The sequence below is a fragment of the Rhinopithecus roxellana genome, chromosome 5 (genome assembly GCF_007565055.1).
Source record: "Rhinopithecus roxellana isolate Shanxi Qingling chromosome 5, ASM756505v1, whole genome shotgun sequence".
NCBI lineage: Eukaryota > Metazoa > Chordata > Mammalia > Primates > Cercopithecidae > Rhinopithecus > Rhinopithecus roxellana.
In genome coordinates this window covers 174,386,638-174,404,452 of record NC_044553.1, presented here as the reverse complement: position 1 = coordinate 174,404,452, position 17,815 = coordinate 174,386,638, and the positions used below count along the sequence as shown (strand labels likewise).

General features: G+C 48.5%; 2 protein-coding genes across 2 annotated transcripts in view; both read right to left on the bottom strand.

The window, feature by feature from the left end:
- Positions 1–1,530: 1,530 nt before the first annotated feature.
- Positions 1,531–17,452, bottom strand: OAZ2 (ornithine decarboxylase antizyme 2). The gene is given in 6 exon segments (XM_010355485.2): positions 1,531–2,786; positions 3,042–3,127; positions 4,656–4,831; positions 5,727–5,807; positions 5,809–5,884; positions 17,243–17,452. Coding segments are annotated over 6 exon segments (570 nt in total). The 5' UTR covers positions 17,263–17,452; the 3' UTR covers positions 1,531–2,655.
- RBPMS2 (RNA binding protein, mRNA processing factor 2) overlaps positions 1,531–17,815 on the bottom strand; it is a 94,023-nt gene continuing 77,738 nt past the window's right edge. Inside the window, exons 9-12 of the transcript XR_004057204.1 lie at positions 5,727–5,884; positions 4,656–4,831; positions 3,042–3,127; positions 1,531–2,786 (exon numbers count right to left, since the gene is read on the bottom strand). The gene's annotated coding sequence lies outside the window, so the exon portion shown is untranslated. The remainder of the gene's footprint in view (positions 2,787–3,041; positions 3,128–4,655; positions 4,832–5,726; positions 5,885–17,815) is intronic.

Genomic DNA, 17,815 nt, shown 5'->3' with positions numbered 1-17,815 from the left:
GTTTCTTGGGAAAAAGTAAGGGACTGAGTTTTGTATTGGTTCTTTTTCATCTGTCTTGTAAATTCCTTGTGTTTTGAGTTTAGTATCTGCATCCTAAACTGCCAGCTGCCTTTAGGAATTACCTGCCCAGTGGGGGACATCTGATTTCCACTGAATGTCTGTAGTCCCAGACTTGCTCTAGTAACACCTGCCAGGCACAGTGGCTCACGCCTATAATCCCAACACTCTGGGAGGCTGAGGCGTGTGAATCACTTGAGGCCAGGAGTTTGAGACCAGCCTGGGCAACATGGCAAAACCCCATCTCTACTGAAAATACAAAAAAGTTAGCTGGGTGTGGTGGTGGGCACCTGTAATCCCAGCTAGTCAGGAGCCTGAGGCAGGAGAATCACTTGAACCCAGGAGGCAGAGGTTGCAGTGAGCCGAGATTACACCACTGTACTCCAGCCTGGGCAACAGAGTGAGATTCCATCTTTTAAAAAAAAAAAAGGCCGGGCGCGGTGGCTCAAGCCTGTAATTCCAGCACTTTGGGAGGCCGAGACGGGCGGATCACGAGGTCAGGAGATCGAGACCATCCTGGCGAACACAGTGAAACCCCGTCTCTACTAAAAATACAAAAACTAGCCGGGCGACGTGGTGGGCGCCTGTAGTCCCAGCTACTCGGGAGGCTGAGGCGGGAGAATGGCGCAAACCCGGGAGGCGGAGCTTGCAGTGAGCTGAGATCCGGCCACTGCACTCCAGTCCGGGCGACCGAGCGAGACTCCGCCTCAAAAAAAAAAAAAAAAAAAAAAAACTTGGGAGTGGAGCTCATTACTTTTAATGAATACAAGTTAAAGAGTCCAAGATTAATTACTTGGCCCACAGTGAAAACACAAGCAGGCTCCATAAAGAGCCATGTGAGAGCCACAGCTGAACAGTAGACAGTTGCAAAAATGTAGGAGGTGGAAGAACATGCCCTTCACTTGGCAAAACAGAAGCAACAGAAAAAAAGTCCTAGTAAATCCTTGTGAAATTTAAAAAACTGTGCTGAGGAGGATTCCATCCCCCCAGGTGCCACTGAGAGCTTATTCATCAGGCTGTTGTGTGGGGGACTGGAAACCACACCTTAGGACACTGAGCTCCAAAAGGAGAAAACTAGAATAGGGAAGGTGTGTGCTGCACCCTTCAAAGACCTCAGGAATGGGAATGTCAGGAGCTCCATGCGCCAAAACCCAGTTTCAGGACCCAACCTCCCCCCCTTTTATAGAAAAGGAAGCGCTAAGAGCAGATTAGATCTTGGGTATAGCCTCTCCTAGATGAAGCTGATGTGTACACATCTGTCTCTCCAGGAGGCTCTGGCAGTGAGTCTCAGACTCCTAGCAACCCTGCATTTCACAGTGTAATATGGCCCCAGAGACCTGGGCCAGTTTATCTGTCCTCCTACACTGCAGCTTTTTTTCCCAAGGAGCACGCACCACACCTCTATTAGGCTCTGGACTCAAAACAGTTTGGTAGGGAGTTGGTCCTAGTTCAGAAATAAAGAATAGACCAACCACAACTTTAAATCAGTTTATTGACACAGTAACACAACACACTTGCCTCCCTGACATCCCTGTCCCCCTCACCAAATCTAGATCTCTTCCCACTTCCTCTCCCCTTAGAAAAATCTGTTTAGTGAAAACAGTTAAGGGCAGACCACTTCTACACTCCCAGCGCTACCCTAGGCCCTGCAGAGCAGGGTCTCAGGCACTACTCAGAACCTGGTGGGGAGGCAGCTAGTGCTATACTCAGCCAGCCAGAGGCATCCAGTCCCTAAGAACAGATTCCCCCACAATTCCCAGGCCCTGAGTTGCTATATATTCCTCTTCCTCTCTGCTCTTTGTGACCCCAGGAAGGAGACCTTGGGGCCTGGGCCTGCAGCCAGGAGCAATAACTCCTGGCAGTGATTTGAGAATTAGAGTTTGGCTAGTGTTTTTATGGCCCAGGCATCCCCCTAAAAAGCCCTGGTGGTGGGAATAAATTTCAATGCCCCTACTTAAAATGTACTGATAACATTAAACAGATTAAGCCAGCTTAACCAAATGCCAGAATAACACTAAGCTGTAAAGAAGGAGGGGTCTGACCTGCTTACTCCAGGCCAGACACAAATGCACACAGAGAAGCCCAGGTAAGAGTGTCAAAAAACAACTCAAGGACACTGCCCAGGGACTGAAAAGCCTATACTCAGGAGCCCCTGGGGTGACAGGAAGCAAAGAAAGAAAATACACAGTCTTAATAACCAAAACAGAAAGCCAACAGCAGGGAAACCTGAGCCTGACAGTGCTGCCCACCAGCCCTCCAGGCCATGCCCCTGAACCCAGACAGTCCCTCCCCCTCTAGGCAATGTCCTCCCCTAGGCTAGATAGAACACATCACACAGCGCAGTTTAAAAAGCTTCTAATGCCAGTTCATAAACATCTTCATTTACTATTGGTGATTACATATGAATAATATGTTTATACTGTTCTTTATGGAAAACAATTTCAACGAGTCAACTCCGAGAACACAACAGGCAACCCTCATCCTGAGCCCCTCAGTGTCCTTCCCTAGACAGCGAGGAGCCCTCTCGTCTGTCCCAGGGCTGCCTAACTTCCCCTCTTCCCCCACTGTTGGTCTTGGGCAAAGCATCCTCTATGACTATTAGTCCTCATCGGACAAGTTCTGGTCCAGGGGATAAACCATGAACATCACATCTGGCCGAGAGGGGACACAGGGATGGCCTGGACGTACAATCTCAAAGCCCAAGAAGCTGAAGGTCTTCAGGAGTGGAGCTGCAGAAGACAGAGTGTTAAAAAGTCTGATGAGAAACACAGGGTAGGCTGAAGGTAGGCTGAAATCAAAACCCCAAAGATGGAACAAATAAGCACTAGGCTTTTACTAACCCTTCGGGCACTTGCCCTCCCGCCATGATTTCCCAGGGTTTGAAAGGCAAATTCAAGAGTCCCACCTCATCATGGAGGTGCTCCCTTCTCTCCCCCAGGCCCCACTGTCTGGGCTATAAGGCTCAGGCTGCTCTGACTCCTCACCTCTGTCTTCTCGGCCCTTCCTGAAGCAGATGAAGACATAGTTCACTTTCATCTTCTCTTCAGCAAACTCTAGCAGTGCTAACAATCTGCAGGAAGCAAAGAGAAGTACTGAGGCCCATCGCCACCTTCCTAGACCTCCCTCCCATTCACACCCCACCCCCACCAACCCAAAGGCTTTTCTGAGGCCTACAACCAGCAGTATAAATGCAGAAGCTCCGGGCGGGGCTCACGCCTGTAATCTCAGCACTTTGGGAGGCCGAGGTGAGCGGCTCACAAGGTCAGGAGATCAAGACCATCCTGGCTAACACAGTGAAACCCCACCTCGACTAAAAATACAAAAAATTAGCTGGGCGTGGTGGCGGGCGCCTGTAGTCCCAGCTACTCTGGAGGCTGAGGCAGGAGAATGGCGTGAACCCAGGACGCGGAGCTTGCAGTGAGCAGAGATTGTGCCACTGCACTCCAGCCTGGGCAACAAAGCGAGACTGTCTCAAAAAAAAAAAAAAAAAAAATGCAGAAGCTCCAGGAGGAAGATTCCTATGTCAAGACCTCAAGAGCCTTGAATTCAGAAAAAAAGCCACAGCACCTGAGAAAAATGTTATTGACTTTTCCTGTAATGGGAGGTCTTCATCTGAAAGTAACACTACCCATCTTAAGTAATGTTGTTCACAAGACAGAGTTTGGGGCCTAGAAAGAAAACCCAGTTCTTCAGGTGTCCGCCAGATTGCCAAGTTCGATATGATCACCTGCCACTGACAGGGACACTCTGGGCTCTAACACAGCCTAAAAGGATTTTCTAAAGAGGCTGGGACCACTCAGGAACTCTGTCCCCAGGACATTTCTTACACATCTTGGCCTCTTGGAGAGTCTGCCCGATCCAATGAAATCCCACTTACCTCTGAGCTTCCTGGGTGGGGTGTGAATGGGAGGGGGGAAGTCTAGGAAGGTGGTAATGGGCCTAAGTACTCCTCTTTGTTTCCTGGCCTTTTAAACTACACCACTGTGTAGCTAAAGGGGGATTTAGTGTCTGCTGGGAAGAGTGAACCATGGGGCGATTAACCGATTAACCGGCAGGCATTTGGTTAATGTGATAACAATCTGTTTCTTTTTTTTTTTTTTTTTTGAGACGGAGTCTCGCTCTGTCACCCGGGCTGGAGTGCAGTGGCCGGATCTCAGCTCACTGCAAGCTCCGCCTCCCGGGTTTACGCCATTCTCCTGCCTCAGCCTCCCGAGTAGCTGGGACTACAGGCGCCCACCACGTCGCCCGGCTAGTTTTTTTTTTTTTTTTTTGTATTTTTTTAGTAGAGACGGGGTTTCACCATGTTAGCCAGGATGGTCTCGATCTCCTGACCTCGTGATCCGCCCGTCTCGGCCTCCCAAAGTGCTGGGATTACAGGCTTGAGCCACCGCGCCCGGCCAACAATTTGCTTTAATTATAACCTAGAGCAGGCCTGTCTTACTGGCTAAAAATAACCTGTTACAAAACGGTATCTGCTTGGGGAGTCTAGAGCTAAGGGAGAAGGCATAGACTCCCCTACAATTCTGTTACCCGCAGTAAACATAAACTCTTCTCTGGAATGGGAACTCCTTTCCCTTCCCCAGCATTTGGCTCTTTACCCTTCTTTGCTCCCATCAGCTAATAATCCATCTGGGATTTCTACAAACAGGCTCTGGCTGGACAGGACTGCATCCCAAGAAGAGACCTTCACCTCGGTGACCTCATACTGGAAGTGGACGATGTGAGGTTTTCCATCATTCACAGGGAGGTCCTGGGTCACAGTGAGCTTCTCGTCCTGGGAAGGAAAGCAGGGCAGAGGACCAGGTCACTACTGCTTCTGGCCATATCATCCACTCCCTAATCTAGGCAATGCCGGGAGTCCCCTTAGGCCAGTCTCAGGGTAGCGTGGGATAGAGGCCATGCTGAAAATGCAGAGTGTCATGATGGCTAAAAGGAGCTGTCACTTACCAGGCACTAGGACCAGTTGATGGTAGTAAAAGCTAGCAAGGTAGGAAGGGAAATATTTACCAATTGTCCACTAGGTGCCAAGTACAAAGTGCTGTCCCATATATTACCTTTATCACCATGACAAGCACTTCAGATGGTAATTAACAACTCCACTTTAAGTCTGAGAATAATGAAGCAACTGACCCGAGGCTCCAAAGACAGTGAATGGCAGAGATGAGATTCAAACCCAGGTCTCCCTGACTCGAAAGCCCACACTTTCCCCCAACACCATGTTCTTTTCCTTGCCTGTCAGAAAGGGAAACATCAAAAACAAATGAGGATATGTGTGAGGGTTTGGCTAGAGCCCCAGTCAGCCAAAGTCTGATTCCAAGTGGACTGTAGGGTCCGTGTTATCTTCCGTGTTACCTCCCTTGGGCACAATCTCTAAAGCCCAGAATTCAGCTACCCTGCTAACCTTCCATCCCAGTGTTAGTGAGAAGCTAAACTAACTTCTGGGCCTCAATTACAGCAGATTAAAAGGCAACAAATGGTGCTGTTATCTTTCCTCTAGTATTCCCAATAAGCCATGCAACAGCCTCAGCTGAAAGAGTCCTTCACAGTACCCCCACTGGCCTAGGCTAAGAGCCAGAGGACTACAAAAAATGATTACCGCCCTTGAGCAGCAGCTCAGTGGAGTCTGAGAAGGCTCCATCCCCAGCCTTCCATCCCAGGGTCCTCCTTACCTTATATATTAGAGCTGAGAGAGAAGGATCCCTGCCGCCCCCTCGCCCACCGGGGATCTTCGACAGTGGGTGAGGGGCATCAGGAGCACCACAGAGGCCCTGGAACAATGTGCCTGCAGCACTGGAGCTGGGGACAGTTACTCAAAGGCAAAATACTACTGTAAGAGACAGAGAGAGTGAGAGAGTAAACACCAAGACTTGAAGATTTTTTTTTTTTTTTTTTTTTTGAGGCGGAGTCTCACTCTGTCGCCCAGACTGGAGTGCAATGGCATGATCTCGGCTCACTGCAACCTCTACCTCCCAAGCTCAAGCAATTCTTCTGCCTCAGCCTCCCGAGGAGCTGGGACTACAGGCGCATGCCACCACACCCAGCTAATTTTTGTATTTTTAGTAGAGATGGGGTTTCACCATGTTGGCCAGGCTGGTCTCGAACTCCTGACCTCGTGATCCAGCCACCTCAGCCTCCCAAAGTGCTAGGACTATAGGAGTAAACCACGGCGCCCGGCAAAGATGTAAAGGTATAACTCAAATCCCACCCCCACCCATCCCGGCTCTCTCTAAACAAGGGAAGGCTTATGAAGGCTCCCCAACTGCCCCAGTCCTGTGGGCTTCAGCTTCCTGAACTATGCTGCTGTCTTAGGGGGAACCCACCGTGTTGCAGAGGCATGGGGAAGGAGTCTCAAAAGGGCCAAGCTGGCGCAAACCTGGCTCACGGCGACCTCCGCCTCCCAGGCTCAAGTGATTCTCCTGCCTCAGCCTCCCAAGTAGCTGGGATTACAGGCATGGGCCACCACACCTGGCTGATTTTGTATTTTTTAGTAGAGACGGGGTTTCACCATGTTGGTCAGGCTGGTCTCGAACTGCTGACCTCCAGTCATCCGCCGGCCTCAACCTCCCAAAGTGCTGGGATTACAAGCATGAGCCACCACACCCGGCTAGAGTGAGAAATCATTTAACTAAATTCCTTAACGGTTAAGAATAAAACTAAATCCAGGGATTTAGCTCCCAGAGCAGAGGTACACAATAGTACACAGAATACTGTGATATCTGATTTGCCCCTGGTATGCCACCAAATGCGGGGCCTTCTTGCCCTTCTTTGCTCATCCTTTTGTGACCTGAGCGTGGGAGGTCAGGTAATAGTGATATGGTCAGAACAGACACTCAGATGTGCTGGGTGCAGGGTATGTGCTGGGAGAGGATACATGCTATGACCTGAGTAAAGAATCCAATAATCAGACAGATTGTAGCAGGTAAAAGGCTCCTAAAGGAGCTCCCTGTCACCTTACTGGCCACCTTGATTTTCAGATGGACCCAATAGGGCTCAACGGTCTTTGAATCCAATTTAGTGGTTCCTTAGGCTGAGATGTAGTTCATTCCCTAGGCCAAGGGCCAAGTGAAGCAGAGAAAGAGGTAAATTGTGTGTGCGTGTACACACCACGACTCAGCAACAGGCCTGTTCCCCAGCCACCACACATCAGCCTCAGAGCAGCTGGAATGCAGTGGACACGTATGGGGGTACTGCAGTGGTGTGCTGGGGCCAGCTCACACAATCGTGCACATCTCTTCCCAAATATGTGTTTAATGATGTCATGTTGGTAGCTTGAATTGGCCAGAGGAGGAGTATTTACACTGCAAAAGTCTCCAAATGCTGTAAATCAGGGCTTTTTTCCCCCTGAAAGCCATTGTAAAATGGTGTGCGGTAACTATTCTTCACACTGTCCTTTGTTTTATATAGCATGGCATGCCAATTTTGGACTCTCCTAAATGAAGAACAACAAAACTGAACTCACACCTAACATGGCAATGGTACAGTAACCGAAGGGGCAGTCCTATTAGCAGAACTGTATCCGCACTCCAGCTGAAAATGGAAGTCCAAATCCATCACTGCTCAGCTCCTAGGATCTGTTCTCTCAAAGATTTCAAATGGAGGCCTACAAGTATACTTGGAAATTTCTTTGAGAAATGGATTTCCCACAAAAGTGTCCATGGGTGAGGAGCAGCGTCATTATCTAGGGGTGCACTTTGGGAGGCCAAAGAGGGAGGATCACTTGAGCTCAGGAGTTCAAGACCAGCCTGGCCAACATGGCAAAACCCCATCTCTACTAAAATTACAAAAATTAGCTGGGTGTGGTGGCAGGCACCTGTAATCCCAGGTATTCAAAAGGCTGAGGCAGAAGAATTTATTGAACCCAGGAGGTGGAGGCTGCAGTTAGCCGAGATTGCGCCACTGCACTCTAGCCTGGGTGACAGAGCCAGACTCCTCCAAAAAAAAAAAAAATCTAGGGCTGTAACCACATATCCACCTCTTCCCTCCTCTGGAAAACCTCCGGTCATCCTCACCTCCTCCACTCTTGGCCTCACCAACAGCTGTTAACAGAAAGGGCTGAACTGGCCGCGGTGGCTCACGCCTGTAATCCCAACACTTTGGGAGACTGAGACGGGTGGATCACTTGAGGTCAGGAGTTTGAGAGCAGCCTGGCCAATATGGTGAAACCCCATCTCTACTAAAAACACACAAAAAAAATTTAGCCGGGTGTGGTGGTGTGCACCTGTAGACCCAGCTACTCAGGAGGCTGACGCAGGAGAATCGCTTGACCCTGGGAGGCGGAGGCTGCAGTGAGCTAAGATTGTGCCACTGCACTCCAGCCTGGGTGATGGAGTGAAACTTCAGCTCAAAACAAAAATGGCCAGGCGTGGTGGCTCACACCTGTAATCTCAGCAGTTTGGGAGGCTGAGGTGGGTGGATCACCTGAGGTCAGGAGTTCGAGACCAGCCTGGCCAACATGGTGAAACCCCATCTCTACTGAAAATACAAAAATTAGCTGGGCGTGGTGGTGTGTGCCTGTAATCCAAGCTACTAAGGAGGCTGAGGCAGGAGAATCCCTTGAACCTGGGAGGTGGAGGTTGCAGTGAGCAAAGATCACACCACTGCACTCCAGCCTGGGCAACAAAAGCAAAACTCTGTCTCAAAAAAAACAAAAACAAACAAACAAAAAAACAGAAAGGGTTTAACAGAGGACTATGCTACTGTTTTCAAGGACAGGAGTTATTTTCTGCTGGGGACAATGAGCTATTGTGATTCCACCTTCCAATGTGTTAAGTGTCCAGACTAGAAAAAATAAGACAAGGGTTGGAGGCAGGGGGGGAGTTTCCCCAAACAAATGCACACACATGCACCACATCATATGATTCCCTTCTCATTCTCCAATGACTACTTCTGGCCTGTGCTGAGGTTCCTGCAGGGGCATGAGGAGGGCTGGGCCACTGGAGAAAGCTGATTTGCTTCTATTGGTCAGTGGAGTTAGCCAAAGATGGGGCAAACCCCTCTGAGATAGACAGATTATCATCTTGTATACGAGGAGAATTAATTAGGTTCACAAAATAACCCTATCAATCACCAAGGCCCTTGCAATTCTAGAATTCTGGTGCCAGGCTCCTACTTCCAAAGGAATTATTCCTCAAATGGTCTTTAGATGAGCAAGCTACATTCAACCTCTGCCCTGCATTCCAGCTACCATCTTGATTCTTAGCTAATTTTTACTTGCAAACAGCAGAAGCAATGGGGCCAACTCACTGAAACGATGAGAATAAAGTGAGGATATTGTTTTTAGACTATAATCCCCTTTGTCTTCCTAGAAATAATCCCTGGAGCCGGCCTGCCCTGTGTCCAGCACTAATCTATGAGCTTGTGATATTTCTTTTTTTAAGCTACTCATATTTAGCAGTGGGGCTTGTGATATTTCTGGTTTCCTGATCTCTCTCCTCTTCAAATAAATGCAAGATATCTACGCCATGGTAACATGTCATTTACTTCCCCACTCTCACATACAAGGATCCTGGAGGCTCTGCTCCTCCCCCATAAATCTGTGCGGGAAAGCGAGTGTGTGTGTGAGTGGGGGTGAAGGGGTGTTTCAAGCCCCCGCTCTGGGAACTAGTTCCAGTTCCCCAAAAGAAACAGCTGGGGTTTGGGATAAGCTTAGTAGACAGTAGATGACAATAATTATCTTCATCGTCCACATAAAGCATCTGTTATTAGTTACTTGCTGTGAATGGCAAATTGCTTCTCTTCCAAAAAACCTGACTGTCATTTCTGAATTGAGAAAGGAAGGCGGATGGGTACGTATGTGGTAGTTAAAGACATTAAGGGGCATGAAATTACCCAGTAATGGCCTTCTCTTCTAATAATCGCTTTAGTGTTCAAATGGTATTAAAGATCCGCCACCAAGCTCATTAGGAATAGTGAATCCTGGAAGAATTTAAGCACAACAGACAGTGACTTCTAAACACAAGTATTCCTATCCTAAGATCCAAACCAGGTTGGGTTTCATATTCAGTTTAGTCTTCTTTCTTTTTTTTTTTTTTTTTTTGAGACGGAGTCTTGCTCTGTCGCCCGGCCTGGAGTGCAGTGGCCGGATCTCAGCTCACTGCAAGCTCCGCCTCCCGGGTTTACACCATTCTCCTGCCTCAGCCTCCCGAGTAGCTGGGACTACAGGCGCCAGCCACCTCGCCCGGCTAGCTTTTTGTATTTTTTTTTAGTAGAGACGGGGTTTCACCATGTTAGCCAGGATGGTCTCGAACTCCTGACCTCGTGATTCGCCCGTCTCGGCCTCCCAAGTGCTGGGATTACAGGCTTGAGCCACCGCGCCCGGCCTAGTCTTGTTTCTAACTGGCTCCTATCCCCAGCTTTTTCCAATCCTTCCTCATCTCCTGGTCACACCACTTGAGGACAGGCATGCTTTAATCTCAGCCACCGAAAGGATGATTTAAGAAACAGGCTGGGCATGGTGGCTCATGCCTGTCATCCCAGCACTTTGGGAGGCTGAGGTAGGAGAAATGCTTGAACCAGGGAGGCGGAGGCTGCAGTGAGCTGAGATCGCACCACTGCACTCCAGCCTGGGTGACAGAGTGAGACTCTGTCTCAAAAAAAAAAAAAAAAAAAGCTAAGTCCTTTTCAGAAGCTGAAAAGATCAGGCTGATTAAGGAGAATCAAATGTATCAGACTGAACCCAAACATCCAGCTGGGCTGGTCCTGCTTTGCAGGAGATAAAAGAAAAATACACCATGCTGGAAACTATCGTGTCAGGTATCCAGCATACAAGGCAATTCGGAAGAGAGATGGAACATTAGAGTCAATCTGTTAGTGCCTTTTATTTTCTCAGTGATAGGACATGCCCTTGAAAACACTCCTCAGAATACATATGAGTGCTACTAACATATCACATCCTGCTGTCTCTAAAGTGTCTGTGAAACTGTTGTATGAAATGCCCTTAGCAGGTTACAATTTCACACACTGACTACAGATTGGCAGTGTATGCAGCAGATGTATAGCTGGGCAATGACAATGGTAAATACAATTTTTATAATTCAAATGCTATTTCTAAATCTCTAGGGTACTTACCATTTAGAATTAACCCTTAAGTCTCTTGATAAAAGTAAAGGATCATCTGTTAAAGAATCACTTCCAGCTGGGCGCAGTAGCTCACGCCTGTAATTCCAGCACTTTGGGAGGCAGAGGCGGGCAGATCACAAAGTCAGGAGATCAAGACCATCCTGGTCAACACAGTGAAACCCCATCTCTACTAAAAATACAAAAATTAGCTGGGCGTGGTGGTGCACACCTGTAGTCCCAGCTACTTGGGAGGCTGAGGCAGCAGAATCGCTTGAACACGGGAGGCAGAGGTTGCAGTGAGCCGAGACCGCGCCACAGTACTCCAGCCTGGCAACAGAGCAAAACTCCGTCTCAAAAAAAAAAAAAATCACTTCCGGCTGTCTTTAAGTCAGTTTTGATTTACACACAGTTGGTCCTCTATATCCACAGGTTCCACATTCATGGATTCAACCAACCATGGGTCAAAAATACTCAGATAAAAAATAGTACAAATAAAAAAGCACTAAAACTATTTACATAGCATTTACATTGTGTTATGTATGTATTATAAGTAATCGAGATAATTTAAAGTATATGGGAAGATATATGTAGCTTATATGTAAATACTACACCATTTTATATAATGGAATTGACCACCCTTGGATCCTAATAAGGGGGAGGTCCTGAAACCAATCCCCCACAGATGGCTACCGAAAGAGTACAGAGTACAAAGAGAAGAGATTCCATATAAAAGTAATTCTGGGAGTAACTTCCACTTAGCTACATCTAAAATATATTTGAATTCAAATTCTCCTTAATATACTTCTGATCATGTTTCACTTGAATCAGTGGCCTCCTTCGCTCATTCAATTCTGCACCCTTTCTCTCTGGTTTCTATTACCTGCCGGAGAAAGTCAGATGGCCTTGATATTAGCTACCTTTTGGTATCAAATGAAGATAGGAAAACCACATTCCCAACACAGTTCTACATTCATTTCCCCCTCTCAACCTCTTCTGACCCATTCTTTCTCAGGCCCTGTCTCACAGAACACCCAAAGGTGCCCTCACTTCCCTCATACAGGTTGCTTTTACTCTGAGACTAGGAATGTCTTTGATGACTAATCCCTACGCAAAAAGACATGCCATCACTTAGCAAAACAGAAAGTAAGAAAGGTGGGAGGTGATGACCACCTCCAGTCTAGTGTGGCCCTAGAGGCTGATTTCCAGCTGTCAATGCCCCTTCCATCTGAGAAAGGGCCCCTGGCAGATGCCAGGCGTAAGTCATTTCACTAGGGCTGCTCTGCATTCCACAGGGAGTCTTCTTGCTAAGCACAATTATAAAGAAAATGACATCACCACTCTGAATCACAGGCTGAAAGCAAAATTGGGTTTTGGTTGATTCTCCACAAGAAACAGTTACAGTGGTAGCTAGAATATCTGTGCCTTTGAGGTTTGCTTATCACACAGCTAATATTGGTACATATGCCAAAGGTAGGCACAATCACATATGCTACCAGAGGTGAGTGGATAGCTAGGTAATCAAGCTTTAAAATAAGACTTTACTTTTACATATTAGTACCTCAATCTAGTTTGTAGAGTAAGGTCATCACACAGTGCCAGCCTCTTCCCAGGATAGAATTACATCATTGTTTATATAGTATCAAAGGCCTAAGAAATTTTCTTAAGGTTTATCTAATACAAAGCATTTACGCTACTGCTGCTAACCAGACATTACCCGTTTTGTTCACTTTAAGTGACAAAATTCTTGCCTGCCTACTTCTCCATTTCTGGTCTATAACTTTTTTTTTTTTTTTTTTTTTTTTTTAAGAGATGGGCTCTCACTGTGTTGCCCAGGCTGGTCTCAAACTCCTGGGCTCAAGCAATCGTCTCAGCCTTCCAAAGTGCTGGGATTACAGGTGTGAGCCACCATGCCTGGCCTGGTCTGTAACTTTCAGTTAGGCTGGCTGCATAACGTTCTAAATCATGGCATCAACTTGAATCAACACTGTATATTCTTTCAAAAAGGGAAGAATTACTCATTTTGTTTTTCTAGAAATGCACATTTGTAACATCTCTCTATCCCACTCCTCAGTCCCGTTTTTTATATTTTTGAGCAGCTCTGAGACTAAATTTGGATTTCTTGGCAGAGTGAGGAATTGCTATTATTAGCCCACACTGCTTTCTGAAGCTTAGCTCTGATTTGGGGGGATTCCTGACTATACTAGGAGAGTGCCTCTCTCTCTCTCTCTCTCCTCTTTCACTCTCTCCTCTCTCTCTCCCCTCTCTCCTCTCCCCCAACCCTCCTACCTATAGGGTGACCTTGCAGGCACATCATAGGAAAACTGGCTCTCCCTACCACTCCACACCCAACAAGCCATAGTGCCAACAAATAAGGAATAACTGAAACCAGACTCTTTAGGAAGAGACAGAAATTCCATTACCCAGGAAACCACTCAGTGAAGATGCCAATAGTTCTGATATGTTCTTGTGCCCTGCCCCCTTCCCCACAAAAACCACCTGTAGAACCAAATGTGTCTCTTCAAAGCCCATCAGCACAGATTGATAATATCACTATCAAGCCAGGGCTAGTGCTTCTCTACATACTGTACTGTCACAGGTACAAAGCAAGCCCTAGACAGATACTGTCTCCCTGCCCCCGCAAATCCAGGGACAAAAAGGCCAGGAAGCTTGATGTCCTTGGATTTAAACCTCATGTTCAAAAAGGGTAATAAAGGTGCTTGTACTTGTATCTTCTTCCCTCCCCCACCATCAGGAATTCTGACATTTTGGAAGTACCAATCAGAACAACACTGGAAAGGAAGAGCCTTGTTTTCAAAACATGGTGCCAGCGCCTCTGCAACTATTTCTTCCAGGAAACCAAGCCTCCACCTCCTGAGTTTTTCACTGGAGCCAGGGAAGCTGAAAATCCCATCCCCCACCCAGTGGGAACTAAACCCAGCCAGCTCCCCGCTCTATGGATATGAAACACCCGAGAACACTGACTGGGAAGAACATCCAGCTCTTATCGGAATCCCTAGTTAGGACTCTACCAGGATTCCTTTTAGAAAGTTAGGGGCAGGCCTGAGGAAGCTAGGAAACATGCTATGGAAACGGGATTGCCATCACTCAAAGAAATCAGACACCCTGCACACAACACCCCACCCCCAGGCCAAGTGGAGAAGCCTGATCCAAGGCCTAGCTCCTACCCAGGCCCTGGCAGGCCAGTTGGCTCCTCTCTCCACCTGCCTCTCATACAGCCAGGCCCCTCAAATTACCAACACGCTAAGCAAGGGCCCTGGAGACAAGCAAGCCTGTTTTGCCACTTAGGAAGCTGGAAAGAATTTTTGAGTCAAGTTAACCCAACCCCCTCTTCTTTACACATGTAAGCACACTGGCTCAGCCAGAACTCAGGTCTTTCAACCTCACAGTTGGTGAAGACTCTTACGTGTTGGTTCCAAGTTGCTCAACTCTCAGGGCTCAGCCTGCAAAAGACTCGGCACTTCGACCAGCTCAGTCCAGAGGACTCCAGAGAATGACTGCTGAGACCACCCCACCTTCCAACCCCCACTACAGACACACAAAAAGAAGTAGAAAAAAAGTCCATCTCACATACCCCCTTGAGTGGGTTTTGTTGTAGGTCCCTCTGCTTCCCTCCACCCGTGCTTCATCCTGCCCTCTCTCATACCTGCCATCTATCCTCAGCACACACGGCGCCTTTGCCACAAGTAACACCTTTGCATCCAGCACTCTCCGAGTCTACATCCGCCACCACCTCCTCAGCTCCAGAGGGGCTGGGTTACAGAAGATGGAGTGAAAGAGGGGAATGCATAGGGAATGGACATGGAGACTCTTGGAAAAGGAAACTCTAACAGCTGATGGGCTATAGGGTAAAGAGAACTTGGGAGGCAGGGATAACAGGTCAAATAAGACCATAACAAATTATCAAATGGGGAATGAATTTTCTTTCTACATGTAAAGAAGAAATGGGGGTGGGGGCACTGGGTAAGAGTCTGAGACTTGGGGGAAGAAAATGGCCAATAGCTGAGAAATAAGTTAACTAGAGACAGGAACTTCAGAGGCTGTTGCAGGTATTGTATCTTGGGTACTTCTGGACAGTACCTGAGAGAGAAAGACTAAGAAATCCCTGAAGAAATGGAGTCCAGGAGGCAGAGGTTGCAGTGAGCCCAGATCGCACCACTGCACTCCAGCTTTTGCCACAGAGTGAGACCCTGTCTAAAAAAAAAAAAAAAAAATCCTCCAAGAAATTTAGGCCCTTGTCAGTAGAAAAAGAGCTGACACCCACTACAGGAATAGGATGGGAAAAGCTGCGGGAAGAAAGCAGTGGTTTTTAACCCTGGCTTCCCATTATAATTACCTGGGGAGCTTTAAACCTGTATGCTAATAATCAGGACACTCTAGGCCAGTAAGACCAATCTTTGAAGGTGGGGCCCAAGTGACTGCTTTCTCAAATGTGAAGCCAGGGTAAGAAACACTGAAATACAAGAAAAGCTGAAAACCCAGTTGGAATATTTAAGGCTGGTGCTGTTAACAAGTGGGAAAGGAAAGTTGGTAGACTATTTCAGTAAGAAGAGTACCCAAGTTTGAGAGGAACCCTGAGTGGCAGTTAGAGGGCTCTATGCAAAGAAAAGCAATAAAGAAGGCAATGCTTTCAAGAGGAACTGGTCTAATTCTGAATAGAACATGGCCCAATTTAAGAAACATTTACAGGGAATGGATCTGCTTGCAAAATAATGAGGCCCAAGTGAGAGGCAGAGGCCATAAGGCCAAATCTGGGGACAAAAGGTCTGGTGTGGGGAACTAATGAGCTTCAGACACGGTTTGGACAGGACAGCAACAAGTCTGGGAAAAAAATGAGGAAGAGAATTAGGTCCAAATTGTAAATGAAAGCCATTCTGATGTATAAGGAGCAACTGGAATTAAAAATTCTGGGGAATTAGGAAATTGTGGAACAGTTTCAGAGAACAGAGGCAGAAATATGGAATATATTAAAATTTGAGGGAAGACAGGTAAGAAGGATTGCCTTGGAGAAAGAGAGGCATGCAGAGAAAGGAAAATTGAGCAGCTATCTGCAGGGGGAAGGGTATACCATGCAAGTTTGGAAAACCAGGGTGCTCGGTCTGAGAAAGACGTGCACCTTCTCTAATTAATGGGGGAAGACTAGGGTTGGGTTTTGAGGGAGGAAATTGCAAAGGCCTAGCGTCCAGAATATATAGCTTGGTTTGAAGGCACTGGAGGTACAGGGGGAAGGTTCACTGGAAGCGGGATGGCTGAGTCCTGTGATCTAATGATCCAAAGATGGGGTTCAGGTAAGAGGGGAGGGAGAAGGATGAGTTCCAGCTGAGAGAAGATGTTTACAGGGTAAGAATGTTTCCAAGAGTGTTGGGGGTATACCATTGGGGCAATAGGATGGAGCACAGAATCAAACCCAGTGTTTGATCAATAAAAGGAATGGCGTTAGGAGACTGGGAAAATGGGGCCTAACTGGGAGAGGGGTGTGGAGGGAGGAAAGTGGGGGAAAGATAAAGCTGAAGTATGGGACCAGGAGGAAGGCTGGACATACGTGTAAGGACTGCTAGGCCTGAAGAGAATGGGGGGAGGGTGATGAGTGAGGGTAACTGAGAACTGAGGGATGGAGGTTGACTTTGGGCGGGGGGCAGTGATACGAGAAGAGTCTGGGTGGGGGGTGCAGTTCTCATCAGGGAGGGGATTCAAAGCGAAGGGTTAAGTGACTTCTAAGGGGAGTAAGAAAGATCTGAGGAAGACAGGAAACAATTTGGGGAATCTGGATGCGGGGGAAAGCCCAGTTTGGGGAATGGGGAACAGTTCGGTGGGGCTGAGGAAAAAAAGGGGACCTGGTTGGAAGGTTGGGTTCCGGCTTTTGGGGGCTTTAGGGGAGGAGGAGGCCCGGATGAGGGGGATGGGCCCGGCTGAAGAGAGGGGGCTAAAGGACATAAGAAGGCCCAGCTGCAGGGCTGAGGACCGGACTAGGGTGGCTAAAGTGGTGAAGGGAGCTGGCTGGGGGCGGATGGCCCCGTTGCGGGGGTCGGGGGCCGGCTGGGGGTATGGGAGAGGCCCTCTGGAGCAGATGAGGGAGGATGGGGGCGGGGAGCCTGGGCCGGGCCGTTACCTGTCCTGGGTGTTTATCATCCTCGGCGGCTCTGCTCAGGGTGGGAGGAGGCGGCGCAGGGAGTGGATAGGTGGATGAGTGGGTGGGTGTGGGGTCGCGCGCGCGGGGTCGATCTCTGCGGGCTAAGTCCCTGTCAGGCCGCGGGCCGAGCGCCTCCTCCTGCCTCAGCGAGCGCCTGCCTCCAACTGACCCTCCCCGGCCGCCGCCGACGCCGCCGCAGCCGCCCCGCCCCCGAGTGTCTCATCTGCATAGCCCCACCCCAGCGCCGCGCGGTGTCCTGGGAAACTGGGGCCCACAACAAAGGGCAAAGCTCCGCCCCGCCTCCGAGCAGGCGCACCAGGGACCAATCGTGGGGGTGGGGGTGGGGGTGGGGGTAGGGGGTCCGAATGAAGGGCAGGCTGTGATGGAGGCCATGGCCAAGGCGGTGGCTTTGCCCGCGGCTGCGGCAGCGCGGCCCGGAAGATGCGTTGTGTTTCCTGTAGAGTTTTCTGTGAGGATTGACTCAACCTGGTCCTCATCCCTATTCCTCTTTTGCGTGGGGCCGAACAGGGCTGTGCCATTTGGGAGGATATT